We start from the raw sequence: 27696 nt of genomic DNA on the forward strand, positions 1-27696 counted from the left end.
AGAGGATGAAGTGTGAAACATGGGGGAGGGCTGCATTTTCTCATTTTGCATTTCTGAGGATTGAGACTGCTGAGCACAACACTGATCTTTACTGGATTTTTGCATTTCTTTTATGCTGAAACTGGAAGGGGACAAATATAATGTGGAAGCACATCAACCGTTTTTGGCTTTTAAACTTTTAAATATTAAGTGCTGCTGTAGCATTTTTTTTTCTTAATCTTAAAGCAAAAACAGTTACTCTACTGTAAACGTCACAGATACTCATATTACTTACAAAAAGCCCCAAAACTTGTGTAGTATGCTCTATTTATGTCTAAATGTCAAAACTAATGAAATCATTCTTAACTCTAAAGTAAATGATGAAAACTTTATTCAAACCTCGCTGTGTAATCGTATTTTAATAAAATTGTAAATCTGATGACTTTAAGGGGGTGTTTGAACGGTTAGAAAACAGGAAACCCAGCGGCTGGACCCGGATATCTGCTCTGTTATGTAACATTAACTTGTTTTGGGGGAAAGAAACAAACTATAGTCTTGCTCAGCTGAGCGCTTTGTCCAGTCATGTCCCTTTCTTTTTCCTTAGGAGAGGGAGGAGGGAGTCACGTGGGTTAGTGACTGCCCTTAACGCGCATTTGATTGGCCCCTCGAGGGTTCCGTTGGCTCCTCCCGCAGAGAGGTGGTCCTTAACGACGTCACGGCCGATCAGCTGTTGAGCTCCACAACAACAACAAAAGAAGGCGCAGTCGGGGGCTCGAGGAGGAAACGGGACTGAAAAGAAACGCCGCACTGTGACTCCTGATGTGCAGTCCTTAAAGTAACGTTTTTATATTTTATTTCTTCCGCGAAGAAACCTCAAGTTTTTCTATTTTTCGAAAAGTAACGCATCTACCTCATTTTTAAGGATTTTAATCACGGTTTGGACTCGTTTACACCTCCTCCTCCTTCTGCCGCAGGTGAGCTCTTTGTTTTCATCTCGGTGAATATACCCGGCCCCAAAGCCTCTGATTTCGGTATTATATATAAATTGCATGCACATAACAGGAGAGGCACTTGGTGTTTTGGTAGATATACAGCAATTAAGAAGCTATGCTCCATTATTAAGCCTTAACTGTGCGTTTTATTCGGCTTTCTCTGCCGGTGGCTTTGGTTGCTGTGGCTCTGCACAGCTTTCTGCCTTTGCTCGACTTGGACTGGAGTAAGTTTATTTTGGGAAAATATTTGATATCATATCATACGGAGATAAAAGTTAAAGTGAATATGCGGTCCAGCACTGTGCGGGTAGAATTACAGCCTCCTCCTCCTTCTTTCCTTGTATAACCATCGAAACCGGCCAACACTCTTAGGGAGCTGTAGCTCCACATTATTACCGAATCACTTCAGCCTTTATCCCCCCACAGTCTGGACGCCAAATCACATTAGCGCTTCGATCACTCCATTGAGAACAAACTTAACTTGGTAATTGGTCTTTTATCAAGCAGAGGTGTCAAGTATTCCTTTCGGTAATGACTATTTGCTGCTTTTGTCCCGTAAAGTCAATAAGAATCTTTTTTTCTTTTTTTGGGGGGGGGGTGCGCGAAATAAGATGGGTTCCCCAAACAATCTTAACTATTTTCTACAGAAATCATCTAAGGTGAGGATAAAAGCGTGCGCCCTTTGAGTTTAGCTGTGTATTAACTCTTGTTTGCCAGCTAAAACGTGGGTAATCTGTATTTTATCCTCCACTGAATCCCACTTTATGGGTTTATTCTTAATCCCGCAGACTGCATACTGTATAGACATCCGATTTAAACACCATGCAACAGCCCATCTTTCTTTTACAGCCCGTTTCGCACTCAACACCCAAACAAAGCGCGATCTGATGTAATAGATGCATCAATTGCGCTGACGTTCAGTGACCCGTTTAACAGCATTAATCAGGCATTAACCAAGCCCGGGAGAGCTTTTCTTTGTGTATGGTTATTATTATAATAACAGGAATAAAGTCGTGTAAATGATTTAGGCCTATCCTGAAATGACCTGCCCTAGGAGGGGCAGGAGGGTGAGCAGGGGGAATGAGAAACAGGTGCTGCAGATTATCAGCCTGCTGTTGTCGGTGTGAGTCAGTCAGAAGCGTTTTCTGTCCCTCACAGCTGTTCGATGTTTACAGAGGCGGGGTTAGATTGTTCTTGAAAAGAAGAGCGCTTTTTATTCGCTATGTGCCGGAAAATACGAGAGGTAATTAAACGCAACGCAGCCAGAGGCAATGCGCCTTCAAGGGTAGGGAGAAAAAAATCGGATATCTGGGCTTGTTTGCTCCTGATGAGAATTTAAGTGTTTTTATCCAGTGCCGTGTTTTGTTTCCGCCTCCTACCGGTGATTACAGTTATTGTAACTAGATGTTTAAGTGTTCGTGGATAAACCATAACTTATCGTGAGTCATTTTGCGTAAGCAGAAAAAAGTGCCAACAGATATATGAAATTAAAATGTCACTTATCCACTGAGAGAGCTCGTTACTCATAACAAATGATTAGGTTGTGAATGATGTAAGATAAGGCTGTTATTACAACAGTTGAGCTACTGCACCTGTTAATGCAGTGTTCATGTGTTGCCTGACACACCTATACATGAAGTATGATGAAATTGCTTATCATATTTGCCACATTTTCTTCAGTTTACATCTAATTTACATGTAATGGAAGTCTTATAGATGATACATTTGCATCTTGCACCATCGTTTGTTTGTTTAGCCATAAGTAAACTCTATAGGGCTATCATGTTGGACAGTAAAAGAGTTCATTTGGACATATTACAGAAACCTGAATTTGTAGAGTGAAGGCCAAAATAAGGGGTGGGTGGGGGAGTACACTTGGCTTCAATCTGCTAATATTGTGCCAGTGGGTTCCATTTACACAGCAGCTGTAGGGTGACAGTGACACTTGTGACTTTTCATTTCTTTCTACTTTCCTCATGTGAAAGGCTGTAGTTAGGCCAACAAACAGGCTGCCAGCCAGCTGTGTCTGTACATCCTCTGAGCACAGCAGATCCTTTATTTGCACGTGAATTAAACACAGACAGGACATCTTTTTTCTCCGCTCGTTTCCTTCAGATCAATAACTGAAGAAACTGCAGCTGCTGCTCATGACCATCAAGTCTGACAGGAAATTAATCCATCCCGGAAATTTGTGCAGCTAGAGGCGAATACTAACAGGCTTGTCATTAAAGTCGTTCTTGTGTGTGTGTGTTTGTGTTTAAACCATTTCTCTGGGAAGCCCTGGTGTGTTTTCAGGCTCTGTCCTAACATCTTTAATGAGGGATGGGGATGTGAGGCCTTGTGTGTAAAACCAGCACCTGTAAATGTTTATAACCGAATCCTCATGTTTCTCTGCCTCTCAGGGCTTTTTTTTTTGAAGACTTTTGCACTCACTGAAGCGATCCTGACGTTGAGCGATGTCCAGCCTGCGCCTGCTGGCCCTCAGATGATCTATGACCACAACTTATTGATGCACTTTAGCACCTTTACGGAGCCTTCCCCCTGCTGTGAACCCCGCAGCTGATGACCAAAACGACCGCAACACCTCCCTGCCGTCGCCCAGAGCCACGCGCCTCCCCCGACCCCTCCCTCATCCTCACGCCCCTGCAGGACATCTCAGGATGTTCCAGAGGTTCGCCAGTGCTCTCTTTGGGGACGATGTGGAGGAGGTGAGTCGAGGCAGCAGACCTGGGGACGGCAAAGTGGAGGAGACAGAGGAGGAGGATGAAGACTGGATCCTGGTCAACTACCTGAGTAAGTCTGATTCTCACAAGAACCAGTTAATGGTTCAGAATCTGTAATCAGCCAACACCTTGCATTAGTACCATAAAGTAGAAGGTAAATAAACATTTTGACACGCAGCAGTGATTTTAGAACGACTTTGAGACTTGCTTCACTTGTTCAGCTGTCAGACAATGCATTTTTGTTCTCAAAACACTGTAAACTAAACTATGAAATGAAAGCTGACTCTAACAGGAGGACACTGAGGAACAAAGGGCTCAAGCAGAAATGTTTTATCCAGCCTTTCATTATATGGCATATGTGAAAACTTTGGGTTAAATAGGTAAACAAATTAGAAACACACACACACACACACTTCAGATATATGCATAGCAAGTGTTAAATGCCATGCATATATGCCAAAAGTAAAAAAAAGTCAATCAGTTTGAGGAAGATTAGAGCAAAATCCACCCCCTGATGAAGACTGTGAGTTCAGGAAAGGCTACTGAGCTAATCCAACATGGAGCAACCAGCTAGAAAGACAGTGTATAACTTTAGAGTTTTGTAATGGCAGGTAAAAACCATGCCAAGTTTCCAGTGCAGTCTGAGACCATAAAAAGATTCCAGTCAAAACAGACACGACACGACACAGAAGAGTTCAACAAGTCACCCACCCACACACTGTATGCAGAAACATGACACACTGCAGTGACTCCCAAATGGCTCTGGATGATTCTTGGCACAGCTTTGGTTTGGTGTTAACCCACAGTGGGTCTTAACTTGAATTGACCCCCCCTCCCAAAATTCCATAACCGTGTGAATATTTCTGGCACGAGGGCTGGTGAGAACGAGAGGCTGTCTGACTCACTTCAAGCTGGAGGGGGTGAAGAGGTTGGATGTCAGGCAGTTTATGGGCAAGTCAACCTGCAAACAGGTCAAACAAAAGTGTCTGGAGAACCAGATGAGGTAAAAATAGGTCCCAGTGCTTCCAGGAGGTAAACATGTATGGGCAGAAAGTTTCCTCAAACATCCCTCCACTATAAAAACACCTGGCTACATCATATCCGTGTCTCCATCACAAAGATACACCATGCTATGTTTTGTACAAGGCTGATAGAAGCTCAGTGTATTTGTGACTCAATGTTTTGTTGACATTTTCTGTCAGGTTTCTCACCAGCTCTGGCTAGAGCTGATTTAAGGGGGACCTATTATTTATTCTATTACAAACATTTGTGCTCTTAGATCTGTGTGGTGAAAGAATTGTGTTTGGGTTTTATCACATAAGTAAGCATGTCAAGAGCAATATTTAAAAAAAAGAGGTTTTTATGGCCTGTCATCACTCATGCATATTATCAAGTGTGAATACAGGCTCATGAATGTGCCACACACAGTGTCAGAAATGAGTAAGAAGTAATAATGTTATAAGAAAGTATGGCTTGAACGTTGCAAATGTGGTTGAATGAGGCCAGGAGCTGAAGAAGTCTGGTTAAAGGTGATGCTATCTGTTTGCTCTGCTGATGCTCTGCATGCTCTGAGCCTTTGTGGTTCATGGAGGAGACAGGGTTATGTGGGGGATCAGCTGGTCCTTTCATAATCTGGACTGACCTCATTAACCCAATGTACAGTGAGCCCAAGTGTACAAAACACTACATGCACCCCATTCTAGAGCTGGAGACCTGTTGTCTAGTTGACACTGCATACCGTGAGCTGCTGTGTTTGCAAACGCCTGCAGCCTCCGCAGGAAGAGATCAGCAGCTGATGGGGCTCGGACAGTGGGAGCTGTCCCACTGCTGCTGAGAGGATAAAGTGAGAAGATCAGCTGCTGCGAACTGAGTCAGCACCCTGCAACCTCTCTGGCCTGTTGTGGGTAAACAAGGACTCCTCTGTGAACTCCAGGGAGTCAGAGCCACAGGGCGGTGTTAATGTCACGTGTAGAAATTGAGCTTCAAACACTGCTCTCACAGTAAACGGGTGAGAGCACTGAGGTCAGAGGAGAAGGGTGGAGGTCGAAAAACCTTTATCTTCCTCCTGTGTTTGATGACCACTAAAACATTCTAATAATCATGTTCTTTACAAAAGTAAGTCCCCATCCTTAAAGAAAACTGAAAACAAGCAGAGATGTCTGCTGTGTTGACACAAAGTTATTTTTAACATCCAGTCTGCAAGCTTGAGATCATGTTGGCCTTCCACCTCACAACTTCCTGTTTCTCTGTGAATCATTAGAAGCTGTGGCTGGATCAAAACAAGAGCCCGACCCGCAGCTTTTGGCAAGCCTCCAGTTTTGCATAAGATAGCTAGCAGGGCAGGATGTATGCGTGCTCGCTGCACACGATGATTTATGTGCAAAGGAACGAGCAGTGGTTGTGTATGCTGCTTCTTGTAGAGAGAGCTTAAGTTGCTCTCCCTGGGGTTAACAGCAGACAGACATTTTTGCAAATTCAAACAGAAACATGCGTGCGTGCGGTTCATTGGGCATGCAATGTTGAGCTGTCAGGCTGTCAGCCTGCTTGCAGCTGTTTGGCTGATCAGCTTCCAGAAAATTATTGTTTACATCTGGCAGGTTCCCTTCTGCTGCGTGGCCAAGCCACAGTGCCGCCTGCTGGTACACTGATTACATTACACAGGCGTTTTACTTTAAAATCAAAACAACAGCTGGAACAGTAATGACCTGTTGCATAAAGGAGTTTGGATTTATGATGTCTGTAAACCAAATGGTTCGAGACCTCATAGAGAAACATTTTAGAAAAGTAGGGCGCAGAACATGTTTACAAAGATATGCTGTAAAGAGAGGGACGCCTATTTTTGAATCTCTTTTCACTGGTTTGTGTATAACCAATGTATTTTAAGTTTAAGGGACGAACTTTTTCCACCACTCAAAAAAAAAACATAAACCAAAGTTTTGGGTTATTATTTCAAAACTTCGAGTTTGGTATTTTAAAATTTTGATTTATTACCTCAAACTTCTGTGAAAATAACTCAAAAATGAGAAAATAACATTTCAAGTTAGTCAAAGTCCAAATTTTGAGATAATGACCCAAAGTTATTTTTAAAAATGGATTTATGTTTTTATTGGGTTTTTAAAAAAATAGTTTTTCTGTTTTTAGTTGTGGAAACAAGCTTCTACAAGTTAACGACATTCACCACCACCGCCTCCTGGAAGGTCAATACAAAACAGGCCTTATTGTTTGACAGACGATGGCTTTAAAGATGCTCAAAAAGGCACAAACACTGTCATGAGGTGCAGTTCGATGACTCACAGTAGAAGACACCTGCTGCAGTCAAAGCGGCCATGCCTTAATAATGAATAGGTTTAAGCCTTAAAAGCCTGTTTTTGTAACAGGTTGTTCACATGACTCTTTCTGCCGTAAAAGTTGCCTGTAAGAGCATGTGGGGAATGACTAGTACTTGGTACTTTTCAGATACAGGTGTTACTTTTTTCATAAGACATAAAATCTGATGCGTCTCTAGTACTATTTTCATTCCATTAATGACACCTTCATCTCACCCCTTAGCTGAAGCTGGCTCCAGCCAGTGTAACGATGGCCACTCGGGATCCACCATCATCCAAGATGAAGACGAGGAGGTGGAGGCAGAGGAGGATGAAGAAGATGATGAGCTGGTGATGATCCCCTCACCCATGGGCATCCCACCTGTCCGTTACGCCTCCTGCACCTCCCTCAACTCAACGGCTGACACCGACCCGGACGGTGGTCCAGATGAGGACGAGGAAGATGATGAGAGTGGGTTTCTGCGTGTGGACACCCGCTCTCTGCAGGAGAGCTGGTTTCTTACCCCCCCACCCTGCTTCACTGGGCGTAGCACCTTTCCCATCGTCCTGGAGCCCAGCCCTCTGGAGAACCTGCTAATCGAACACCCCAGCATGTCCGTCTACACTCACCACAGCATCCCACGACTGAACCTTGACCCCCTGCCACAAAGCTCACATGAACCAGAATTGAACTTTTCGTCCGATGAGATGACCGCGAGCCTGACAGCTTCAAGTGGAAAGGAAAAGGCCAGAAGAACACCAGATGGCTCTCGCCACAGGTAAAATCTGGGCTCTGTCCATGGACAGAAATTTCATCATCATTGGAAAATAGATTTCAAGCTTGGACATATTTATAAATATGTCCAAAAGTACCAAATGGACAACACTTCAAAGGCACCAACTTCGCAATAGCCGTTTTTAGTGTTAACTTATCCAGTCACAGGCTTTTTGAGACATTTTAATAAAAAATAATCTACTAACTGAAAGAGCACACAAGGTAGCAGATACTTCAAAAATGCTCCTGATAATTGGATATAATAGTAAACCAATGCATGTTCTGAAGCAGCTGTTAAATTACTTATTGCATTGTGCTAAAAACTAATCTGCCTTCTTCTGAAAACTTCTGCCTCCTGCAGGCCAGAGGCGGCAGTTTCACAGCGGCGCTCCAGTCTTCACTCCTCCTGCTACGCCGCGGCGCTCTCCGCTCAGGCCGGCCTTGTGCAACAAAGGCCGGGAAACCCCACCCAACGTACCCAGCCCATGTCCCGCAAGGCCCTGCGACGCCTCAACCTGCTCCGCCCCCCAAAAGCCAACACCATGCACCTGCACCAGCCCAGCCAGAGGCATCTCAACTTCTGAGACATCCTCATCACTATTCATCATCATCATCATCATCATCATCAACCTCAATACTTTAAGCAGTACAGGAATGTAACACTGGCCACCCACAAGCATTCATCTCCGTTTTCTTTCATCTTCTCAACAAACAAACACCAGCAGCAAGTTAACTACGGCATCAGCCACCACTTACACACCTCACACCTAATTTCTCCTGAAAGCTTAATGGGTGGTGAAATCGGGAAGGTGGCTGTTGACTTTTTATATCAGTAATGTGGCCAGTGAAGACTTTTTCTCCCTCCCTCACTTCACTCCCCGCGTCCTACTCCTCTTCATCCATCCTCCATCCTCCTATGTATTGATACTGAGAAGAAGGGATATGTAAAGGTCATAAAGTTAACCCCCCCCTCCCCTCCCTTTTCACAAGACCATTTCTTCTTCTATTTCTTCAGAGCATTGTACGTCCAATCACAGAGAGAAACAGAGGTCATGATGACTTCTCTTTCTTTTCTTTCTTCTTCTTCTTCTTCTTTACCGTCACCTTAATGTGTAGAATCAATGCTGTAGGTCACTTTACTAAGCGGCAGGTTCACTGTGTGGCAGGATGGTCTGGTGGTGTCACTTCAGGGTCTCACAGTGAGACTGCTGGTCATCTAGGCAACTTTTTGGACTGACTGAGGGCAGTAGGAGACATTTCAGATCCTAAATGACTTGAACATAGACAGTGCAGCCGGACAACGTTTTCATTTAATCAATGCAGGAGTATTGGAATGCAGTGTTCCCAATATGTTGCCAGTGAAGGGCTGTTCACACTAGAGGATGAAGTTTAGGTGGGTTTAAAGGAAAAAATCCCTTTATGTAATCTCACGTGCTTATAATCAGTGATCTGTACTAAATGCTCTGTTTGTGTCTTGAGTGACTTCCTGCATTTTAGAGGAGAACAGGGTATGTCCATAACAACTGTAGGAACAGAAGCTCTGCTTTATTACAGCTGACTTTATTATAATTACGCCTTTTTGATGGTGAAAGTTTAAAGCTTTATAACATCTTTATTACAGAAGAAAAGTGCAACATTTTGAGCCTCTTTATAAGTGCAATACAAATTCTCTTCTTTTTATAAAAAACATGGTTCCTGCTGTTATGTTTTAATACTAAACGCTTCAGCCAGACTTAAACACGTGCATTCAAAGGTTCTCCTGTGAAACTGGAGGGTGTGTTAACTGAAAACAGAGAGTTTCAGCAAAATTAGAATCACGTCTGAGTCAAACCTAACTATGTACTGTAGCTGCTTTGCCTGTTAGTCCATTTTCTGCTCTCGTACTTTCAGACGTAGATTTCTAGTTTCTGTGCTACGGTTCTCTCTGTGATTCACTTTGGTTGCAGAAGAAACTCGTTCCCTTCACCCAACCTTATGCTGTGTGTGTTTGACTGATTATTAAAAAGCTTCGAAAACACCACAAATGAAGCCAGTGAAGCAAAACACAGCTGTATTAAAGCCTTTAAAGGGTATTTTTCCTTAAGTTCCTGCTTTTTGAGCTCTGCAGCACCACCAGAGGTGAAAAACTTCCATGTTGCTCATCCTGCAGCTCCAGCTGAACCTGCCTCTGACTTTATAATTCAGTACTTTTCATGATATTTCTTTAAAGGAGAAAAAAAGAAAAGAAAAAAATGGAAAAAATACTGGGTTAAATATCACTAAACGCCTTGTTTTAACAGTAGCTTTGAGATAAATAGAAATGTTAAAAAATATGTAAAACAAAAAAAACTTCCAAAAATATTTTTTGAAAAGAAAAAACAAATTACATATCAGTATGAAGTTGGTATATATGCGTCCATGGTTTCTTGCTTAGGTGTGTTTGGTTATGATAGTGTGCAATCTGTTGCATGGTTGTAGAGTTTTGTTAGTGTCATGATGGTGGGGGAAAAAAGAAAAATGGATAATTATTATTTTCTTTCTTTTTTTCTGTTTTGTTTTTGTTCTTAAATGAATCTGCAGTCCACTTCTCAGGGTCACAACCAATCACCTTTACTCTTTAGGAAAATGCAGATTTACTTGACGGCTGATGATTCTTTGTGTGTACTCGGACTTTTCCAGCTATGTCCCTGCGTGCTTTCCCTCTGTGAAAACCTTTGTGAGAAATAATCAACTTCTTGTTTAGTGTCACAGAAACGTCTTTTGGTCCCGGGACTGTGAAATGAACTCTGACACTGTCAGTTGGCTGTTGGAAATCCATCAGGATGGAGAGAAACTGTTGGTTTTTTTCAGCTATGTTTATATATTTTGCTCAACTGTACCTAACATGGTTTTAGAAATGTACCTTATGCTATTTTAACTGTTCTCTTTTCCATGTTAACGTAGTTACATTTCGTTAAATATTTAAACCAAAAAAAAAGTAGCAGCGATCTTTAATCTCTCCGTAGTTTTATTATACTGGTGTTCTTTTTTTTTTAAAATTGTTTGAGTGTTTGATAACAGCTCTCGGTTACGGTGCTCTAAAATGGTAGACTGTTTAATGGTTTAATGTGTCTGCTGTAGGGATAAGCGGAGCCCAGGCCGAGTCGCCACACTGCAAAAGTTGAGAAATAACCAACCTTATAGAGTGACTAAAATCTATGGAAGACAATTTCTGCCAAAAAAAGACTATTTAAATCTATATATAGGGTAAACAGGTTTAAAGTAAAGTTCTGGAGCATGTATGTTTGTCTGATGTTAAACAGAAAATTTGACTCAGTCTGTGACTTTTTATAACTGAAAATTTGTTCCAAAATGTTTAATTTTTTTCTGTTTTAAACCCTTTTTTTTTTTTTTTTGTCTGGCAGAAATCGGCAACCATTTTAATGTTCGTAAATAATTTAAGAACAGGTGAAGGACTCTACATATAACTTCACATTTTGCTTATTTATCAACTTAAAAAAAAAATTCATTTCCTTACACACATCAACAGAAACTTACTAAACTCTGTAAATTTGCCTAACGATGATGTTTTGGAAACCGATCCTGTTCTGAAGATACGGAGATGCAGCGTGGAACGAACACATATTATGGAGGAGAAAAGATTCAGTCATTTTTAATGGAAACTGTTGCAGTGTGGTCTTCTAATCGCCTTGTAAACCTGACTGAATGTCTCTAGTCGAGTTTCTGGGAAGGTAGCGTTGTTAACAAAGCCCTGTAAGGCATTTTTGTTATTTGCTGTAAATAATCGTAAACTGTAGTAGAGTGGATCTCTTGTGTTTTCAAGCTTTTTTTTTTTCTTGTCCTTTCTCGAATGTCTCTCTCTCTGCAGTGAGTTTTGCAATCACGAACGATGTTATTTTGTGTCATTTTATTTTTTGAAAAAGAGAAACTTAAAGACAGAAGGGATCGGAGGTTCCTCCTGCTGTCAGGAGCCTTAAACGATTAATTTGTTTTTTTGTTCTTTTGTTTTTTTTCTTAAGTATCTGTTCTCAGCTCATCTCTCCATCATTAATCTAACAGGGATTTGTAATGCTTTTTGTTCAATGCCTTGAAATTTGTGGATCACGTGCCTTCCAGGTTGAAATGTTATGATGACAATGCATCAATGAAGAACTTGAACTTGTTTTTCTTTTTGTTTAACTTTTTAAGTGGACGTAATAATAAATTAAAACACACAGACAAACATCAGAAACCAACTATGCATCACTCGAGGAAGCTCATATGCTCTCGCCACCACCATCCGCCCAGTCCTTGTACAGCTTTTATAATGACTCAACAAACCAGACAGAATGATGTAGCAAAACCTCTTTTTTTCTCCTATTGTTTTATTTGTAAGTGTGAAGAATATTTTATGGCATTTTTCCACTAAGTGTTAGACTTTTTGGGTTTTTGTTTGTTTTGTATTGTTTTGTCATTTTTTGCTTTTCTGTGTAGTTTACTGGAATAATACTGCACTTTGCCAAAAAGAAAAAAGGTGTAGGACTTTTAGGGTTACCTTTTTATTTATCAACATAACTGGTTTCCTTTGTCTTTTGGATGTATGACAGATCACTCAGACATCAGAAACAAAAAAAAGCTAATTAAAAGTGGGGTCATCTGTTTTCACACTGTAATAGTTAATACATGTGATCTCTTATTAGCCTCTAATAAATGTTTTCATACACAATTTTCTTGTCTTTGTCTTTAGCCTCAGTTTTGCTTATTAACACAACAACCAAAAGCCAGAAATAACACATAATAGTGCAGAAGATAACTTCATATTCTAGGGAGTGCAGTGGTTAGCACTATTGCCTCAGAACAAGAAGCTGCTGACAAGTGGTCTTTTTCAAACTAGTGGCATCAGACGGACAAAATGCACAAACTGATGCTTGTATCCACCTTTGAAATAATGTTACAAGTATCTGCTACATGACCATATTACCAAGAGCTTTAAGTATTTCAGTCTAAATTTTAATTCTATTGAATCTATTTAGCTTGAATCAATTATGTAGAACACGAGCAAAGGAAAAAAAGAGTGCATTTTTTAAAGTAGCTCTATTTTCTGTTGTCTACATCGTAGAGAGTAACTTTAATGCCGCACCTAAAAAGGGAAATGAGTACAGTCAAAGGTTAAAGTGGATTCATCAGGTGGAGGAACCCTTAAATTGGTTGTAGTGGCTCAGTGTGGAGAAAAGACTCAAAGCTCACAATAGTTTTGATTGTGAGCTTTAGTAGATTTTCTTAGTGTACAGACTGTGATCAGCTGATCCGCTGCTCCTGCTCTGAGGTTTACTGCTTGTTACAGGGCAGCCTTTTGTGGCTGGATTTACAATGAGGCAGACCAAGACAAGTATAGTGGAACAAGGGGTATTTCTTTATCAGACAGCTCTCCTCACCAAACAGTCCACCCATCTAATGGCAACTAGCAGCCTTAAGTACTTTCAGCTGTTGCAGGCTAAACCATTATTCTATTAACAGGTGAGTTCTCAAACCCAACCTTCCACCACATTATACAATAAATCAACTCAAATAAATAAATATCTAAATACATTTTTCATTTTCATATGAATACATATTTTACACTTTATCCTTACACCAAACCCATTATTATAAAAACGCCACACTCTCTTAACCCATGGCCTCTCCCGGAACCTTTAAATGGTGTCTGGACCCCCAAGGAAACATTTGCCCAAACACCCTGAACAGGACACAAGAAAGAAAGGTGAGTAATTGTGTCTTACAGTTGCTTCTTTGCACCACCTTTATTTCTAGATTTTCACACACACTTGCATTAGTTATCCTTACTGGTAAACCTTATTTGCTCTCAATCACAACCTTTCCTTTTCACAGACAACCACCACATTTCTTGACGAGGAGCAGCTGTCCAGGACCTGGAACAAAGGCTACCAACTGATTTTAAAATACACAATAAATATTCAATGAATAATTAAACTTTGTATGCAAATGTTCTTCCTCTGCAAATCTATGCTTAAAGTACGATGCTAAATAAAGTGCTAGATAAGGTGCTCCTAAAATGCTGAAAATAACAATGAAATAACTTCTTAACGTACAAATTACAACAACAAAGAAAACAAAGAATATGTACAAAAAATACTATTCCCTTAAAAGTAAATACTGCCTGGAGAGGAAGCTGCCTTTCCGGAGGGTTGTGCTCTCAAAGTGCTTGTTGTTTTGCAACAGTTTTGTGTATTTACAGCCATTTTGTGTCTACTTATGGTTATTTAATGTCTCTCTGTTGTTCTTGTAAGACTCTTTTGAGCCCTTTGTAATGTTGTGATTTTTAGGAGTCTCTGTAGTAGTTGACTGTGTATTGGCAGCTGTTTTATGCCTCTCAGTGATCTTTTTGATCCACTTTGGTGTTTTACATATCTATATTCCCATATTATCTCTTTGTCTCTGACTTATTTGTAGTTGCTTTTTAAAAAAAAATCTATTTATGAGGTTTATATTAGCATTTTTTTACTGATGGCATTCTTAATTATTTGGCTCTTTGTTTTTGAGTATTTGTCTGGGTTTTTTGTTTTGTTTTTTTTACTCCACTTTATTGTTGTTAGGAATCTCTGTAGTGGCTTGGTGCCTTTTTTGTCAGTTTTATTTTCTCGTTACTGGTTGGTAATCTCAAGTTATTTTATTTACTTTCTTATAACTGCTGCTCTGCTATTGTTTCGTGAAGTAATTATAATTGTTGTAGTTAAAAGTTGGAAGTAGCAGCAGCTTTTCAGCACTTCTTTTTGACAGCAGATGCACGTGGTCCTCTGTTTACATTCTGCAGAAGGAGCACGCGGCTGCAGCTGCTCGCCTTCTCATTGGCTCTACGTCATGGAGCTCCCTCCCACAGGCGGGACTCGGATGCGGAAGGAGTTTCGATGCCGCGTAAAAAAGCGAAAATAACTCCACGGATTGAAATAATTACCACCAATATCTATTGCTAGTATACTCAAGGGTGTCTACGGAATCGTTAAAGTTTAACCGGAATGTACAGAAAGTGGTGTTTACTGCATAATTCATACTTCAGCTCGGTGTCCCTTAGAAATGAACGGAGGCTCCAGACAAACTGGAAGCACAGCCGGTTTACCTCCGTCCTGAGCCTGTCAATAAGCTGTTTTATCGCGGTCGAAGTTATAACAACCCGATTAGAACCGTCCAGTTTAGCCGGTTTGTACAAATCTCAATTCGTATTTAAACGTTTAGCGCGTTTCTGTGAAACCGGGAACGCGCATGCGCACTGGCAGGAGGCAGGCAGATGCGGATATAAGGATTGGCGCCGGCGCCACAGCTGATGTACTCATTCATTCTTCACTAAGGAGGTAAGAGCACCGACTCGGAGACTTCAGCTATATGAATATTTATAGTTTAATATTTTATGCCTCGAAGCTGCTTAACCTTTCCTGCGGTTTTCATTTTAGGTTTCGTATTTAAGTCGTCGTTATTGGCGCAAAAAGGATTCAAATGTGGACTAAAGCGGGGACTGCTTTCTTGTGTTCTTGTTTACTTGTTTTTTAACTGCCCGGGCATTGTTTCCACCTCTGATGTAGTCTGTTCTACTTTAGTTGGCTCTTGCATGTCGTGCCAGATGTGTATTTAGAGAGAATTTGGCCTTTTGGTGGAGATTCTGTTAAAATACTGAGGCGTGTAGCTTTAAAACTTTGTACAAAATTACGTCCTCACGTTGTCTTTGTCATTTGTGCACGTTTCCTTAAACCAAGCATTTATCAATGCGTTTGCATGCAAAAGCTGTAGATGCCCAGTTTAAGTACACATCGGGGTTAGCTGGTTATTGTTGACCTAGTTAGGAGTTACCGAGCTAAGTTTGCTAATTACAGTAGCTCCCCTCTGTATCTTTGGCCTGAGGTCGGTCTCAGTTTCTCTTACTTTGTAGCGCTTAAAAATCCTCTTGTTGACAAATGTGCTTCATAAGGGTTTGTTTTAGGTGCCCAGGTGGCTTTAAATTATATATCGCTTATGTTAAGCGGTCTTTTTGGCTATTTTAACCCGGCAGGCTTGGAGCAGTTTCGGGGAGGTAGGGCTCAAATCCTCCCGCTTCTACGCTGCGGAAATTGGCGCGTCTTTGAGTTTCAACCCCGAATTAAAGTTAGTATTTTGTCGATTTCACTCATTCTAAATACACCAAAGATGTTTGGAGATGTATATTGTGACGCTGAAAGTGGTAAATTTGATATGAATTGCGGGATTTCTCCGCTTTTTTTGTTCAAAATCGAGGGAAAAACCAGCCCCCCTCTTTTCTGGCTGCAGATACCACACTAGCTTACAGGTCCTGCCTGGCTGCTTTGGCTCTGTATTTATCACGTTTTTAATCAGTTTTACCTTTTTACTCTGAAATGAGACACTTGGTAGTCCTTATATGCAGTCTGTCGGCATTGTTAATTCCCCGTTCTCGGTTTTTATCGAATCTCCGTGGCTCCTAAAATGGTGGCCACAAGCTAACACTGCATATGTTATTATAAGCTAACCATCACTTGTAAGCAGGTTAGAAGTAATCCTACAAAGGGATGTCTTATTATATCTGAGGTTGTTGAGCGTATTAGGATCCAGCTGTGGATCATTCACTTTTAAACGGTTTTTTTGGTTGTATATGATCCTATAGCATTAAACCAGATGCCTAGTTGCATTGGGGAGGCATTTTCTTCAGAAAGGGCCCACTTAACTCTTGGAAACTTCCACGAGAATTTGAATTATTTTTCCCAAGTGTTTTTTATTTATATTTTTTCATTTTTTTTAATATCTCTGTTCACAGTGTTAATATTGAATTTAATGTAATCTCTCCTTTTCTTCTTTACAGCGGAGCCATACAATACAGTCAGCACCATGTCCAGGCGCAGGTGAGCACCTCTTGGTGATTGTTCTGAAACTGGGGGCCCGGAGGTGAAGTGGAGCCACTACCCTACAGCAAAGCTATAGGAGCTCCTCAGAGATCAAACTCCAGATGTTTATACATCAGGAGACTTTAATGACACCATTGTTCAAATTAAGCAGAGATGAGTGACTGGAGGTGAAAACTAATAGATGTTTGTACAGTTAGATTGGATCACATTGTCTGTTCACTGTTGCTTTTAGTGTTTTGATTGCTGAAAGGCATAGTCTGTTGTAAATGTGATTAGGTTTTAGAGCCTACAGTGATGTCATACATTTTTGTACTTGTCACCAGTTCACAATCACATGTAGTAAGATAAGATGGCCAGTCGCTCAAATGTAAAAGCTTTAAATCCATCAAGCTGTAATCACCCCTTCTTTAAATGGGCGAAACTCCTAATACAGTTGCCTTGCTGATTGCTTTTGTCACTGTGGCCCAGTCATTATTTCCATCAATACTGGTGTTTAAGTTGATCACCAATATTTATTTTTTTAAAAGTTGGCTCTAATTGCAGATTAATTCGATTAATATTTCAGTGAGCAAGAGGCAGATTCTTATTTGACCATTCTTATTTAATTTTAATTTCAGTGATCGCATCACTCTTCAAGCCAGAGATCCAAATAGCACCGTCACGCTGAGGAAAAGAAAGACTGAGGTTTGTTTCTGTTACTAGCTGCAATCCTGTGTTTCAGTTTATCAGTGTTTGTCTCAGCTTTGTTCTGTTTTTAGCTCAAAGACACATGTTTCTGTCTTTTCTTGTTTAGTGTTCTAAGAAGAAACTACAACCCGCTGCCAAGAAACAAAGCTATGAAATACAAGTTAGTACTGCCCAAATGATATTGATGCTTAATGACTGTGTTTGTTACTGATAAGAGCTCAGGTGTGTGTGTGTGTGTGTGTGTGTGTGTGTGTGTGTCCAACTTTTTTTTTTTTTTATTATAAGGAAATTAATTTAATTTCCACCATTTACTACATAGTAAAGCTTTATAGTAAATGGTCTCTGTATTTATAGATAGAATGGGTGCCTGTAGTCGAAAATGGGCTTTGTTTGCATTGGTTCCTTTTTATTTAATTAAAATATTTTATTTAACTATTTTCTCTCATGACTTGATACATGGTCCTAAGTGACTTATTTCTAGCAGATTTGTATCTGGATAAGATCATATTATAGGAGTAGGTGAAAAGGTTTCAGTAGTAAATTTCTAGTCGTAGCCATGCACTACCTTTTATTCAACAGCAGGTGTCGCTGTTTAGCATGATATGAAACTGAACTTCACAGTGGTGGTGTAACGTAGAGTCCTGCTGTAGATGAGATGACACTTGGTATGTAGGCAGTGTCAAAAATGACAGAAATGCAGCCACCGATTCCACAGAAAATCATACATTTTGCAAATTTAACATTGTGACTAGGTGAAGTCACAATGTTGAGTAACTTTGATTTGTTCAGAGCAATGGGATGTGCCAGATTAATCCCTTTTAGTATGTTAATACATCTGCTTGACCAACAGTCAGGTCTGGGAGTTTCCGTCTCCTCTTTTAAATTCAAGTTTTATTCTTTCTTTCCAGAAGTGTTGGTCAGAGGATGGAGCGTCTCCATGCATTCTCATAGAAACTCCCCACAAAGAGCTAAAACCAGCAAACCCGTCCAACTTCAAACAATACACATTCAAGAACCTCTTCATCAAGGCTTCGCCCATTCCTCATCTCAGGTAAGTGTAGCTTTTACACCTCAATAGGGAGGTCGTAGCGCAACACTTAATACTCCACAGCACTATTGTTGTTGGAGATGTTGCTCCACCCCACCTGGTATTTAGGGTTCAAGGCCCTCAATTACAGTCAAAGTCACTTTGCAAGTAAAAATCAAGTTTCAGATGTATCCTGTTACTTGCTTTGTCTGCAGAACTCGTTAATTCACCTCTCGGATTTTGTCCAGTCTGTAGTCAGTTGTTAGCATCACTGTTGCATGTACTTATTGACCAGCATAAATGGTTAAAACTTGCCGTTTCTCTTCCAGTTGGGCTAGTTCGGACGATGTGTGGATCAAAATGCTTAACAAGGAGCTGAAGTACGTTCATGACAAGAGCTACCTGGAGCGGCATCCTAAACTGCAGCCCAAGATGAGGGCAATTCTCCTGGACTGGCTGCTTGAGGTGAGCGTGAAAATCTTTAATGTGCAGAAATTCGACTGTTCTGGTTTTGGACAAAGACTCAGCCTTTATGTCCGATTGCCTCGGCAGGTGAGTGAGGTGTACAGCCTTCACAGACAGACAGCGTACCTTGCCCAGGACTACTTTGACCGCTTCATGCTCACTCAGGAGAATATCAACAAAGACTACCTGCAACTCATCGGCATCACGGCGCTCTTCATAGCCTCCAAGATAGAGGTGAGTGTCTTAATTCTTATAGAGTCAGATATTTCTGATAGTCAAACCTCTGTTTGTGCTGATGACGTTTAATCTCAATAACCAACTTTGCCCCTTCTTTCTCATCAGGAAATCTACCCTCCTAAAACCTACGAGTTTGCCTATGTCACAGACGGTGCCTGCGACCAGTGGGACATCCAGCGCACAGAGCTTCACATATTAAAGGTACGCAAACTCATCTACTTCACTTTCTAATCTAATCTTGTAATATTGAGTGGTAGCAATCAAAGTTTCTGTGTTGACCTCCGTGTTGCTGTCCCATAGGCGTTAGACTGGAACCTTTGTCCTGAGACCCCCATCTCCTGGTTGAAGCTATACACTCAGGTTGAAGCCCAGAAAAATGGAGTGAACTTCCTGGAGCCGCAGTTCTCCCAGGAAACCTACATCCAGATCACACAGGTACTTTCAACGGCTGCTACATTTATTTAAATCCTCTTTTTCTGTTTATCCTTGTTTATTCATCTGTTTGAATTTAAAAAAAAAAAATAAAAATGATGCAAACACTTTCTGATTCAGTATTATACTGATCTTTGACCTGCATGTTGCAGCTGTTGGACTTGTGTATGATGGACATCACCGCGCTCGACTATAACTACAGCGTTCTTGCCGCAGCTGCCTTCTGCCACTTTTCCACCTTTGACGTTGTTCATAAAGTCTCAGGTGAGTTTCCCCATTCACATCATCAGATTTAATTTCTATTTTTTTATTTTTTTTATTTTTTGGCTCTATTTGTTGGTGGGATTCTTTGTTTTATAACTTCACTCACAATCGTTAACTTGTTTTTGTCTCAGGTCTCACATGGGATAGTGTGTCTCAGTGTTATCAGTGGATGACTCCCTTCATGGAAACACTGCGATCTGAACCCAAACCTCAGCTCAAGAACTTCCCAAAAGTCAGAGCAGATGACAGACACAATATCCAGACACACGTGGCCTATCTGAACCTACTGGTAAGAAAAAGTAGACAGAAAACTCAGAATCTGAAATGCAAGATTAGTATCACTGTAAAGTAATACACAATTTTGAATGTTTTTAAAAGGGTTAGAAAGTGTAGTTAAATATCTATATAGACGCCTCCTTGCAAGAGCTTAGAGCAATGCATGCCTATATATAAGTCTATATAATTGAAAGAGTTGTTAATTCTTTGGCTTAAATTTCACATATTTGTACAGAACCGGTGGAGGACTCGAGCCCAAAAAGGGAAAGAGAATATAACTGAGGCCACTTAAATTGTTTTACCACAGTGTAACACTTATTGTTATTGTCGCTGGAAAAGTAAGGCACCAATATCAGGCTTTTACCTGGTAAAAATGGTACTCGGGTTTTTAAAAACTTGCCTGATCATTCAGGGTCTACTTGGTATAAACTGGCAAATTTGATCATTAGGGAAACTGCTTAATCCGGCTACATGTGTTCATCCATCAATGACATGAAAGCTTTGAAATTTGATTTTATGACTGACTGGACAGTAGGGCTTAATTAATCGGACAGTAGGGCTTAATTAATTAATTAATCGTTAGAAAATCACGATCTCAATTCATACTTATGTGCGATCTCATTTCCAAATGACAACTATGTTTAAAAAAAAAAAAAAAAAAAGACTATTGTACCGCATTTTGATCCGGGACATAATCTGCATGAAAACAAGCGCTCACTCTTCCTACTCAACAAATGAGTATACCACGTGATACAGAAGCCAGCTGGCTGCTAAAATTGGCAGGGGGAAAAAAACAACGGAGAGCACGGAGAGATGAGGAGAAAGTGACAGGAGAAAATCCGTCCCAGTCAACCACCCAACCATCAATAACGGGAACCTTATACAGCGCTTCCCCATACCTGTCGAACTCCTGCAGGCACAAAGAAATTACGGAGGCTATCACTTATCGCCTGGCTAAAGATATGGCTCCCATCAACACTGTGCAAAACGAGGGATTTAGGAAAACGATCGCCCTAGACAAACGCTACACAGTGCCGTCCCGCAACTATTTTTCTATTGTCGCACTACCTGCTCTATACACGCAGTATCGAGCAACGGTGGAGACGGAATTGCAAGCAGTACAACATTTTGCGGCAACGACAAAATGTGAGACATTTATTGTTTTTATGTTCGGTCTCAACTGTTACGAAGTTGATGTGCAATAAATATTTATATTGGAAAAGAAAATCGTGAGAGAATCGTGATCTCAATTCTAAGCAAAAAAAAAAATCATGATTATCATTTTATGCAAAATTGTGCAGCCCTACTGGACAGATTTTTGTCCTTTTTTTTTGGTTAACCTCCTAAGACCCGAACTCTTCCACGGCATGCATTTTAAATTTCTCTTTGATATTTGGTCACATTGGGGCCCGATCAATGTAAAAACAAAGAATTACCAGATTTTTTTTTTTTTTTTTTTTTTTTTAAAAACCTGATTTTTGTTTATAAGAAAAATAAGAGCCACATCTGAGGATATTCGTTTAAAATTTTGATAGAACAGTAGCAGTATAATGTCCTCGTAAGTGGATATCGGGCCCTTGAAGAGCAAAAATTGAGTATTTTGGTCTAAATAACCCAAAATGTGATGTCCACATATGTGGACGCCAGGTCCTAGGAGCTTAAAGTATATGATAAAGTGATTTTAATTACTAACATGGAACTGTTTCTTCCTGCAGAGAATGGCTCAGGAGTGTATGATCTCTGAGAGTAACGCCGGTCAGCTATCGCCTGTTGCCGCGGGACCAATTCTGACACCACCCAGCAGCACAGAGAAGCCACCCAATCCCTGACCAGGACAAAACCAGAGAGACGTGCTACCTCTCCTTAGTCCGATAGGAGCCACTTGCTGAATGATGCACAATTTTGGGCAAACTGACCTCATGTAGCTTGTGTGTGTGCGTGTGTTGTTGGGTCTGTTTGTGTGTTGTGTGGTTTTTTTGTTTTTTTGTTTTTTTTTTAAACACTAAGATCAGACTTTTAGTAGCCATGGTGATGAATTGACAATGTTCAGCTGTAAAATATTGGGATTTGTCCCTGTTGACAATCCTGCCAACAGTATTGTGGTTAAAGGTGACGAAGGCTAAGATCAGCGTGTTCACGTTTCCATTCAGGTCTGACTCCTTTGATATGGTCAGAGAATGCAGCTCACAGGCTACCTAACTTTAAGTTTTTTTTTTTTTTGTTTTGTTTTTTTAATATATTTAATACATATACAATTAGCAAATGTTGGTCTGAATCAGCAGCAGCTACTTCAAAACTGATTTTAGCTTGACCAAGCCCACAGATGTGCAGCAGCTGTCGTGGCTTTTCTTTTTCCTTAGACTGGTTTTGGTCTGAAAAAGAGCCAATCATTTCATATCTGGGAGTTTCACTGGTGCTATTCTAAGTGATGCCTGCTTTTGAATGGTGCTTCAGGCCATCTTCTCAGGAAGATGGACAGACTCATTTCCTGTGGTGTGTGTGTATTATTTTTTTGTTAAATCTTAATTACATTGAAAGGAACCTTTGCTCTGAAGAGCTGGATTTTGAAATTTTGTGTGATTAATGTCCCCATTTCATTTTGAATCTCAATGTGCAGACCTGCTGTAAATTGGCAAGGTGGCAAACTGCTTGATAATGAACTACACAATGAGTTTCATAGCTTCGTGGGTCAAAGGAACAATCTCCTGATTTGCTCACACCTAAGTGTTTTCATGCTCGTGACCTGTTGGTGGCTTCCCCCCCCTCCCCATATTATATAAACTGTTGCAGCCTTGTTGCAGACTCTTGTTACATTCCTGTGAAACTTGATGATTGTGCAAATTTTTATTTTTTTTTTAATTTTAAGTGCTTGTATTTATTGAGCCTTAATATGTAATAGAAAAAAATGTTAATATGTAAATTCTTTCAGTGATTGAGCTCAGTTTGATCACAGCCAAAGGCAAAAGCTATTTATGATTTTTGCTGACGCCTGTTGAATTACAGTTCTTTATAATATGTTGTACACTAGCCTGTCATTAGTGCCTTTTTATGAAAATATTAACTGTATTGATACATACTTTAGGCTGAAGCAAGCCCAAAGGCGTAGATCGAGTAAACCTGTGACTGGAAATCTCTGCAGTGAACCTTCCACCATGTAAACTGTACATAGAAGTCAAAACGATGAATGTTTAAAACATAAAGCAACTCTGAATTTTTTTTTTTCTCCCTTCTTTATTGGAATGTTTTAAATAAAAGAGAGATGTGACGAAGCGAGTCTGTTTAGTTTACCGATGAAAGTTACCAAGACTTTGTTGGGAGGGCATTATTTATTTTTGCATGTACTGTGTTCATTTACATGCAACCTCACGCTAAAAACATTACTGCTAATAGGCCAGAGGGAGGTTCGGTTAGGTGCTATGCTTTCTACATTGTGTCTGGGTTTCATATTTATGTTTTAGATCATCTTGAATAATAACTCAGAAGGAAAAATATACATTGTGCATAACCTTATGTTCATTGTGGCTTCTATTCTACACAGGGTTGTTGCTTTGAGAAACAAAACCCATCCATGTGACTAATATATTTTAAATTTGGCATACCATATTGGAATATCTTCATTAAAATTGTGATAACCCTGGAAAAAGTAGAACAAAAAAATAACAATGTGGGTTTAAAATATTCAATTTCACAAATACTCTATCCATTGATGTTCCTTTATAATGAATATATATGCATGCACACTGGAAAGCTGTCTATATATTTACATGTTCAGAAGGCTGTTGTAGTCAGCTACAACTAAACTAAAAGTAAGTTTGAAATGATATTCCAGTTTACTGAAATACTATTAAAATGATCATATACTTAAGACAAAAATGAAATAAATTTATACAGGGAAGATATGAAAAGTATTTGGGAGCATTTTAATTTATCAGAGTCACTAACTCATTTGGTTGCAAAGCCATTATAGGTTAGTGCCTTAGTTTGCAGTCTTAAGTGGTCTTGAGTCATTACAGTGTGAGATTTTTTCCTCTTTCAGTCCTAAAGGGGTGAGAACACTATATTCATATGCAGCAGCTTGTGTTATTAGAGGCCAGCTGGGCTGTTTGTGGGCTTTTAGCTTTTAACCATCTTTACAACATCTTTGTTAAGAATGATTGTGATTCAGGGGTGAAAGCTAAAAAAAAGCTGTGAAACACTTCTAAGGTTTCACAAACCTAACAGGGAATGTGAGGCTCTGACTGGGACATCCAACACCTTTCATGGGTGGTACAAACAACAGAGAATCATCTGCTCAGTACTGTTATATCCTTATGGTAAAATACCTTTAGGACCAATTACTCATGCAGCTTTTGTTTTTGTCTTTTCCATCTACTGAAATGCTACAGTGAGCCATCTTTGCCTCAAATAAGCATTTCTTTGAATGAAGTATAATTCTAATGTAAAGTGCAATAAAACTGCTCTGTTAGTTTTCACACTTAAGTGATGCAGGAGCGTTTGTGGTAGGCAGCGGGTGTCAGTTCAGCGTGATGTTTGTTCACAAAGCAACCTGAGAGAAAATAAAGTCTTACTTCATAGCACTCAAGTGCTAATAAGAGAGAGACAAAGAGAAGTGTTGAGTATCTATACTTAAGGATTTCATGAGTCATAAAATAAACCTGAAAACATATTGACAAGCCTCACACATATAACCTGTGACTTCCTGAGTGATTACTCATAAATAGAGCTAAAACAATTAAGTCAAAGGAAATCAACTTTTAATTACTTTAGTTAAACAGCTTTATCAAACACTTACATTAGCATGTGCATATTGTCATCTTTTTCTCCTCGTCATCTGCTTCCTGCATTACTACTACATCTCCACCCTCATTTTTACCTCATCCTATTCCACCTCACCGTAGGCCTCATCTCCTGCATCAAAGTCAGAGCTCTAACACAAGATGTGCATAAATGGCTAAACAGCAGCAACAGCTGGTTATAAGCTAACATCCCAGCTAATGTAAGGCTCAAGTGTCAGATAAACAATTTGATTACATTCTCACATCATATAGTAATTTATTCATACGATGTCCAACAATATTAGATCCACATCTAAGAAAGTTTCACTAACAGCGGTAAAAACAGCATTTTTACCAACAGAAAAGCTCAGGATATCCTCAAAATCTTCCTCATTATAGCTTTTATCAGACAGAAGTGAACTTCACTGGCTCATCGACTCCTATCGGACTCCTTTCTCAAAGTTTTACAGCCTCCTCCAGAGCAAATACACATGTACACACACTGGCAGCTGAGGTAAACGGCAGACTGATAACCTACACTCACCACTCACTGCATGTGAACAGTGGCCAGAATTTGAGGTGGTCATCAAAATATATGTTTAACTGACACAAATACATTTTATAATCCTGATTTATTGCTAATTGTTATTGTTAAAATACAGTATATACAAAAATGATTTTTATATACAAAAAGTAGAAATGCTGTTGTGGGTGTAGTCTAAATTTAATGTTTTTGATCTCTCGACTGACTAAAATGTTTGTCCTACAGTAGTTAGGTTCATAAACTTGAATTGAAAGGGGTACTAAATTCACTAACATTGAGCAGTGAGATTTTACACGCTGTAACTTTAACTAACCTAAAGCCTGCAGTGTGGGCCTTTTACACATACACTGACATCTGTTACATCATGTCCTTCCTGATTGTTTTCGGATGATAGCAGCCCAGGTAAACCCGTTATAGATGGCTTACCAGAGCCAATAAGGTGAACAACTAGTGCGGAGAAAGCCATAGCATCTTGTGGAGCCTTTGGTGGATTAACCTAATTTGGAAACGTTACCCGTCTTTAATCGATCCTAAAGACGTCAGAACTACAGCCATGGTTTTAGTTGCCTAAACATGTTCTTACAGTTGACCCCTAGGATTTTTTTCCCAACCCTTGCTCTCCCACTTGAATGTTGAAAGTAGGTAAAGTTGTGCCAAAACCCCTGTGATGTTTAAATGTTTAAGCTAAACTGGACATCATGTTAAACCTAAACTAATATAACCTAACAACCTCATTGTCTTCATCCTAGAATCTAGTGATCCTGGTGTTAGGAATACACACGAACCCCTGTGCTGATGTGTGTGTTAGACATAGACTATAGTGGCAGACAGGGGCCCCTCATGTGTGTGCACCTCCCCTAGAGTGAGTGCATTGTGTGGGCCTGGGAAAGCGTGGTTTTAACCTCCTCACACACAAACTGACCCCAACACACACACAGTGCTCAGCTTAACTTAAACATGAGAGAAAATGATGAATTCTATTGCCACCATCACCCAAAAAGAAGGAAATTCACAGATACTGAGGTAAAACAAACTTAAACTCAACTGAAAGACAGAACGATCCTAAAGAGTTGCGTCAGCGGCAAGAGTCGAAGGCTGACAAAGGAGGAAAGAAATGAGAGAAAAACACAAATGCATGGTCAGTTTTGTTGTTTTTCTAAAATTAAGGAAATTATTGATTAAGACCAAACATATAAATGTATTCATACCTGGATAAGTTATAAAGGTAGGCGTCTGACATGATGGGTTAGAGGTGTTTCTCTATAAAGGAAAGTACTTGTAGATTAGCCAAAAATAAGCTTGTGTTTCCCAAATCATAAACTGAAGTTTATGATTTTGTAACGTTATGTCGACTTAAATTGTTGGATGAGGAGGAAGCAGACTGAGAACCTCTTGTTATAGAGGTCCAAGGCAATGCATGCTTCTGCACCACACAGTGTGTGTGAGACAGCTCTTATAGATACCTAACATAGATACTTACTCTCTAACCCTGACATTTGTTATTTTTCTCAATCTTGCAATTATTTCTCAATTTGTTGAAAGTGATCAGTTAAAAGATCCCGTTAAAAGATAATTCATTCTTAAGATATAATAAATCCAAATGTATGGTTGCATGAGGAAACAATGAGCACCTCCAGACAAAACATGAGGTCTCAAGATGTCTAAAATATCTTCACTCTCATTGGTTCACAGAGCAGCAGCTGCATCAGAGCACGATAACCTCTTTCCATTGTTTGTAACAATGCATATGCTTCATGTCACTCAATATCGGCTCTATATGTGTGTCAGACGGGGGCATTAGAGGGAGGGGGAAGGTTCTGAGGCTTTTCCCCCCCTAAAAATTATGACAGTTTTGAAAGATTTTTAAATACATGCATTTAAAACACAAAAATAAAGAATCGTGAAGTCTCATCTCAGCAGGAAGACCAGTGGTTTGGTTATTGTAAAGGAACCAAAGCCGAGTGCTGTTACGTCATGGAGTGAACAAAAATTCAAGCTTAGCTGAGAGAATTCCCTCTGAAAACTGACAAACTGATAAAAAAAACCCCTCTGAAAATGGAAAAACTACAGATCTGATGTGGTGATGCAAATTGGGGCGATCGTGGCTCAAGAGTTGGCAGTTCGTCTTATAATCGGAAGGTTGCCGGTTCGAGCTCCAGCTCTGACAGTCTCGGTCGGTGCAAGTTTCCTTGGGCAAGACACTTCACCTGTTGCCTACTGGTGGTGGTCAGAGGGCCCAGTGGCAGCCTCACCTCTGTCAGTGCGCCCCATGGTGGCTGTGGCTATAATGTAGCTTGCCATCACCAGTGTGTGGATGATTGAATGTAGTGTAAAGCGCTTTGGAGTCCATAGGG

At 40.1% G+C, this 27696-nt stretch overlaps 2 protein-coding genes across 3 annotated transcripts; both read left to right on the plus strand.

The window, feature by feature from the left end:
* The first annotated feature begins 731 nt into the window (after window positions 1-731).
* Window positions 732-12458, plus strand: tp53inp1 (tumor protein p53 inducible nuclear protein 1). The gene is made up of 4 exons (XM_086311007.1): window positions 732-953; window positions 3374-3764; window positions 7244-7778; window positions 8136-12458. The coding sequence occupies exons 2-4, from the start codon at window positions 3632-3634 to the stop codon at window positions 8356-8358; spliced, it is 891 nt and encodes a 296-aa protein (XP_086167133.1). The 5' UTR covers window positions 732-953; window positions 3374-3631; the 3' UTR covers window positions 8359-12458.
* A 2185-nt stretch (window positions 12459-14643) lies between these two features.
* ccne2 (cyclin E2) lies at window positions 14644-23288 on the plus strand. Of its 2 annotated transcripts, none has more exons than XM_086311008.1 (12): window positions 14644-15099; window positions 16593-16632; window positions 17253-17319; window positions 17429-17482; window positions 18231-18373; window positions 18679-18814; window positions 18902-19048; window positions 19157-19252; window positions 19352-19486; window positions 19636-19747; window positions 19879-20036; window positions 21739-23288. In XM_086311008.1, the coding sequence occupies exons 2-12, from the start codon at window positions 16619-16621 to the stop codon at window positions 21850-21852; spliced, it is 1176 nt and encodes a 391-aa protein (XP_086167134.1). In that variant the 5' UTR covers window positions 14644-15099; window positions 16593-16618; the 3' UTR covers window positions 21853-23288. The 2 variants fall into 2 exon arrangements, with proteins under 2 accessions (XP_086167134.1, XP_086167135.1); XM_086311009.1 differs by lacking the exon at window positions 14644-15099 and adding an exon at window positions 15774-15883.
* The last annotated feature ends 4408 nt before the right edge of the window (window positions 23289-27696 follow it).

The sequence above is a fragment of the Aulonocara sp. 'chitande type north' Nkhata Bay genome, linkage group LG11 (genome assembly GCF_057382095.1).
Source record: "Aulonocara sp. 'chitande type north' Nkhata Bay isolate Kocher_YH1m ecotype deep benthic linkage group LG11, A_spYH_male_GT1.1, whole genome shotgun sequence".
Classification (NCBI taxonomy): Eukaryota; Metazoa; Chordata; class Actinopteri; order Cichliformes; family Cichlidae; genus Aulonocara; species Aulonocara sp. 'chitande type north' Nkhata Bay.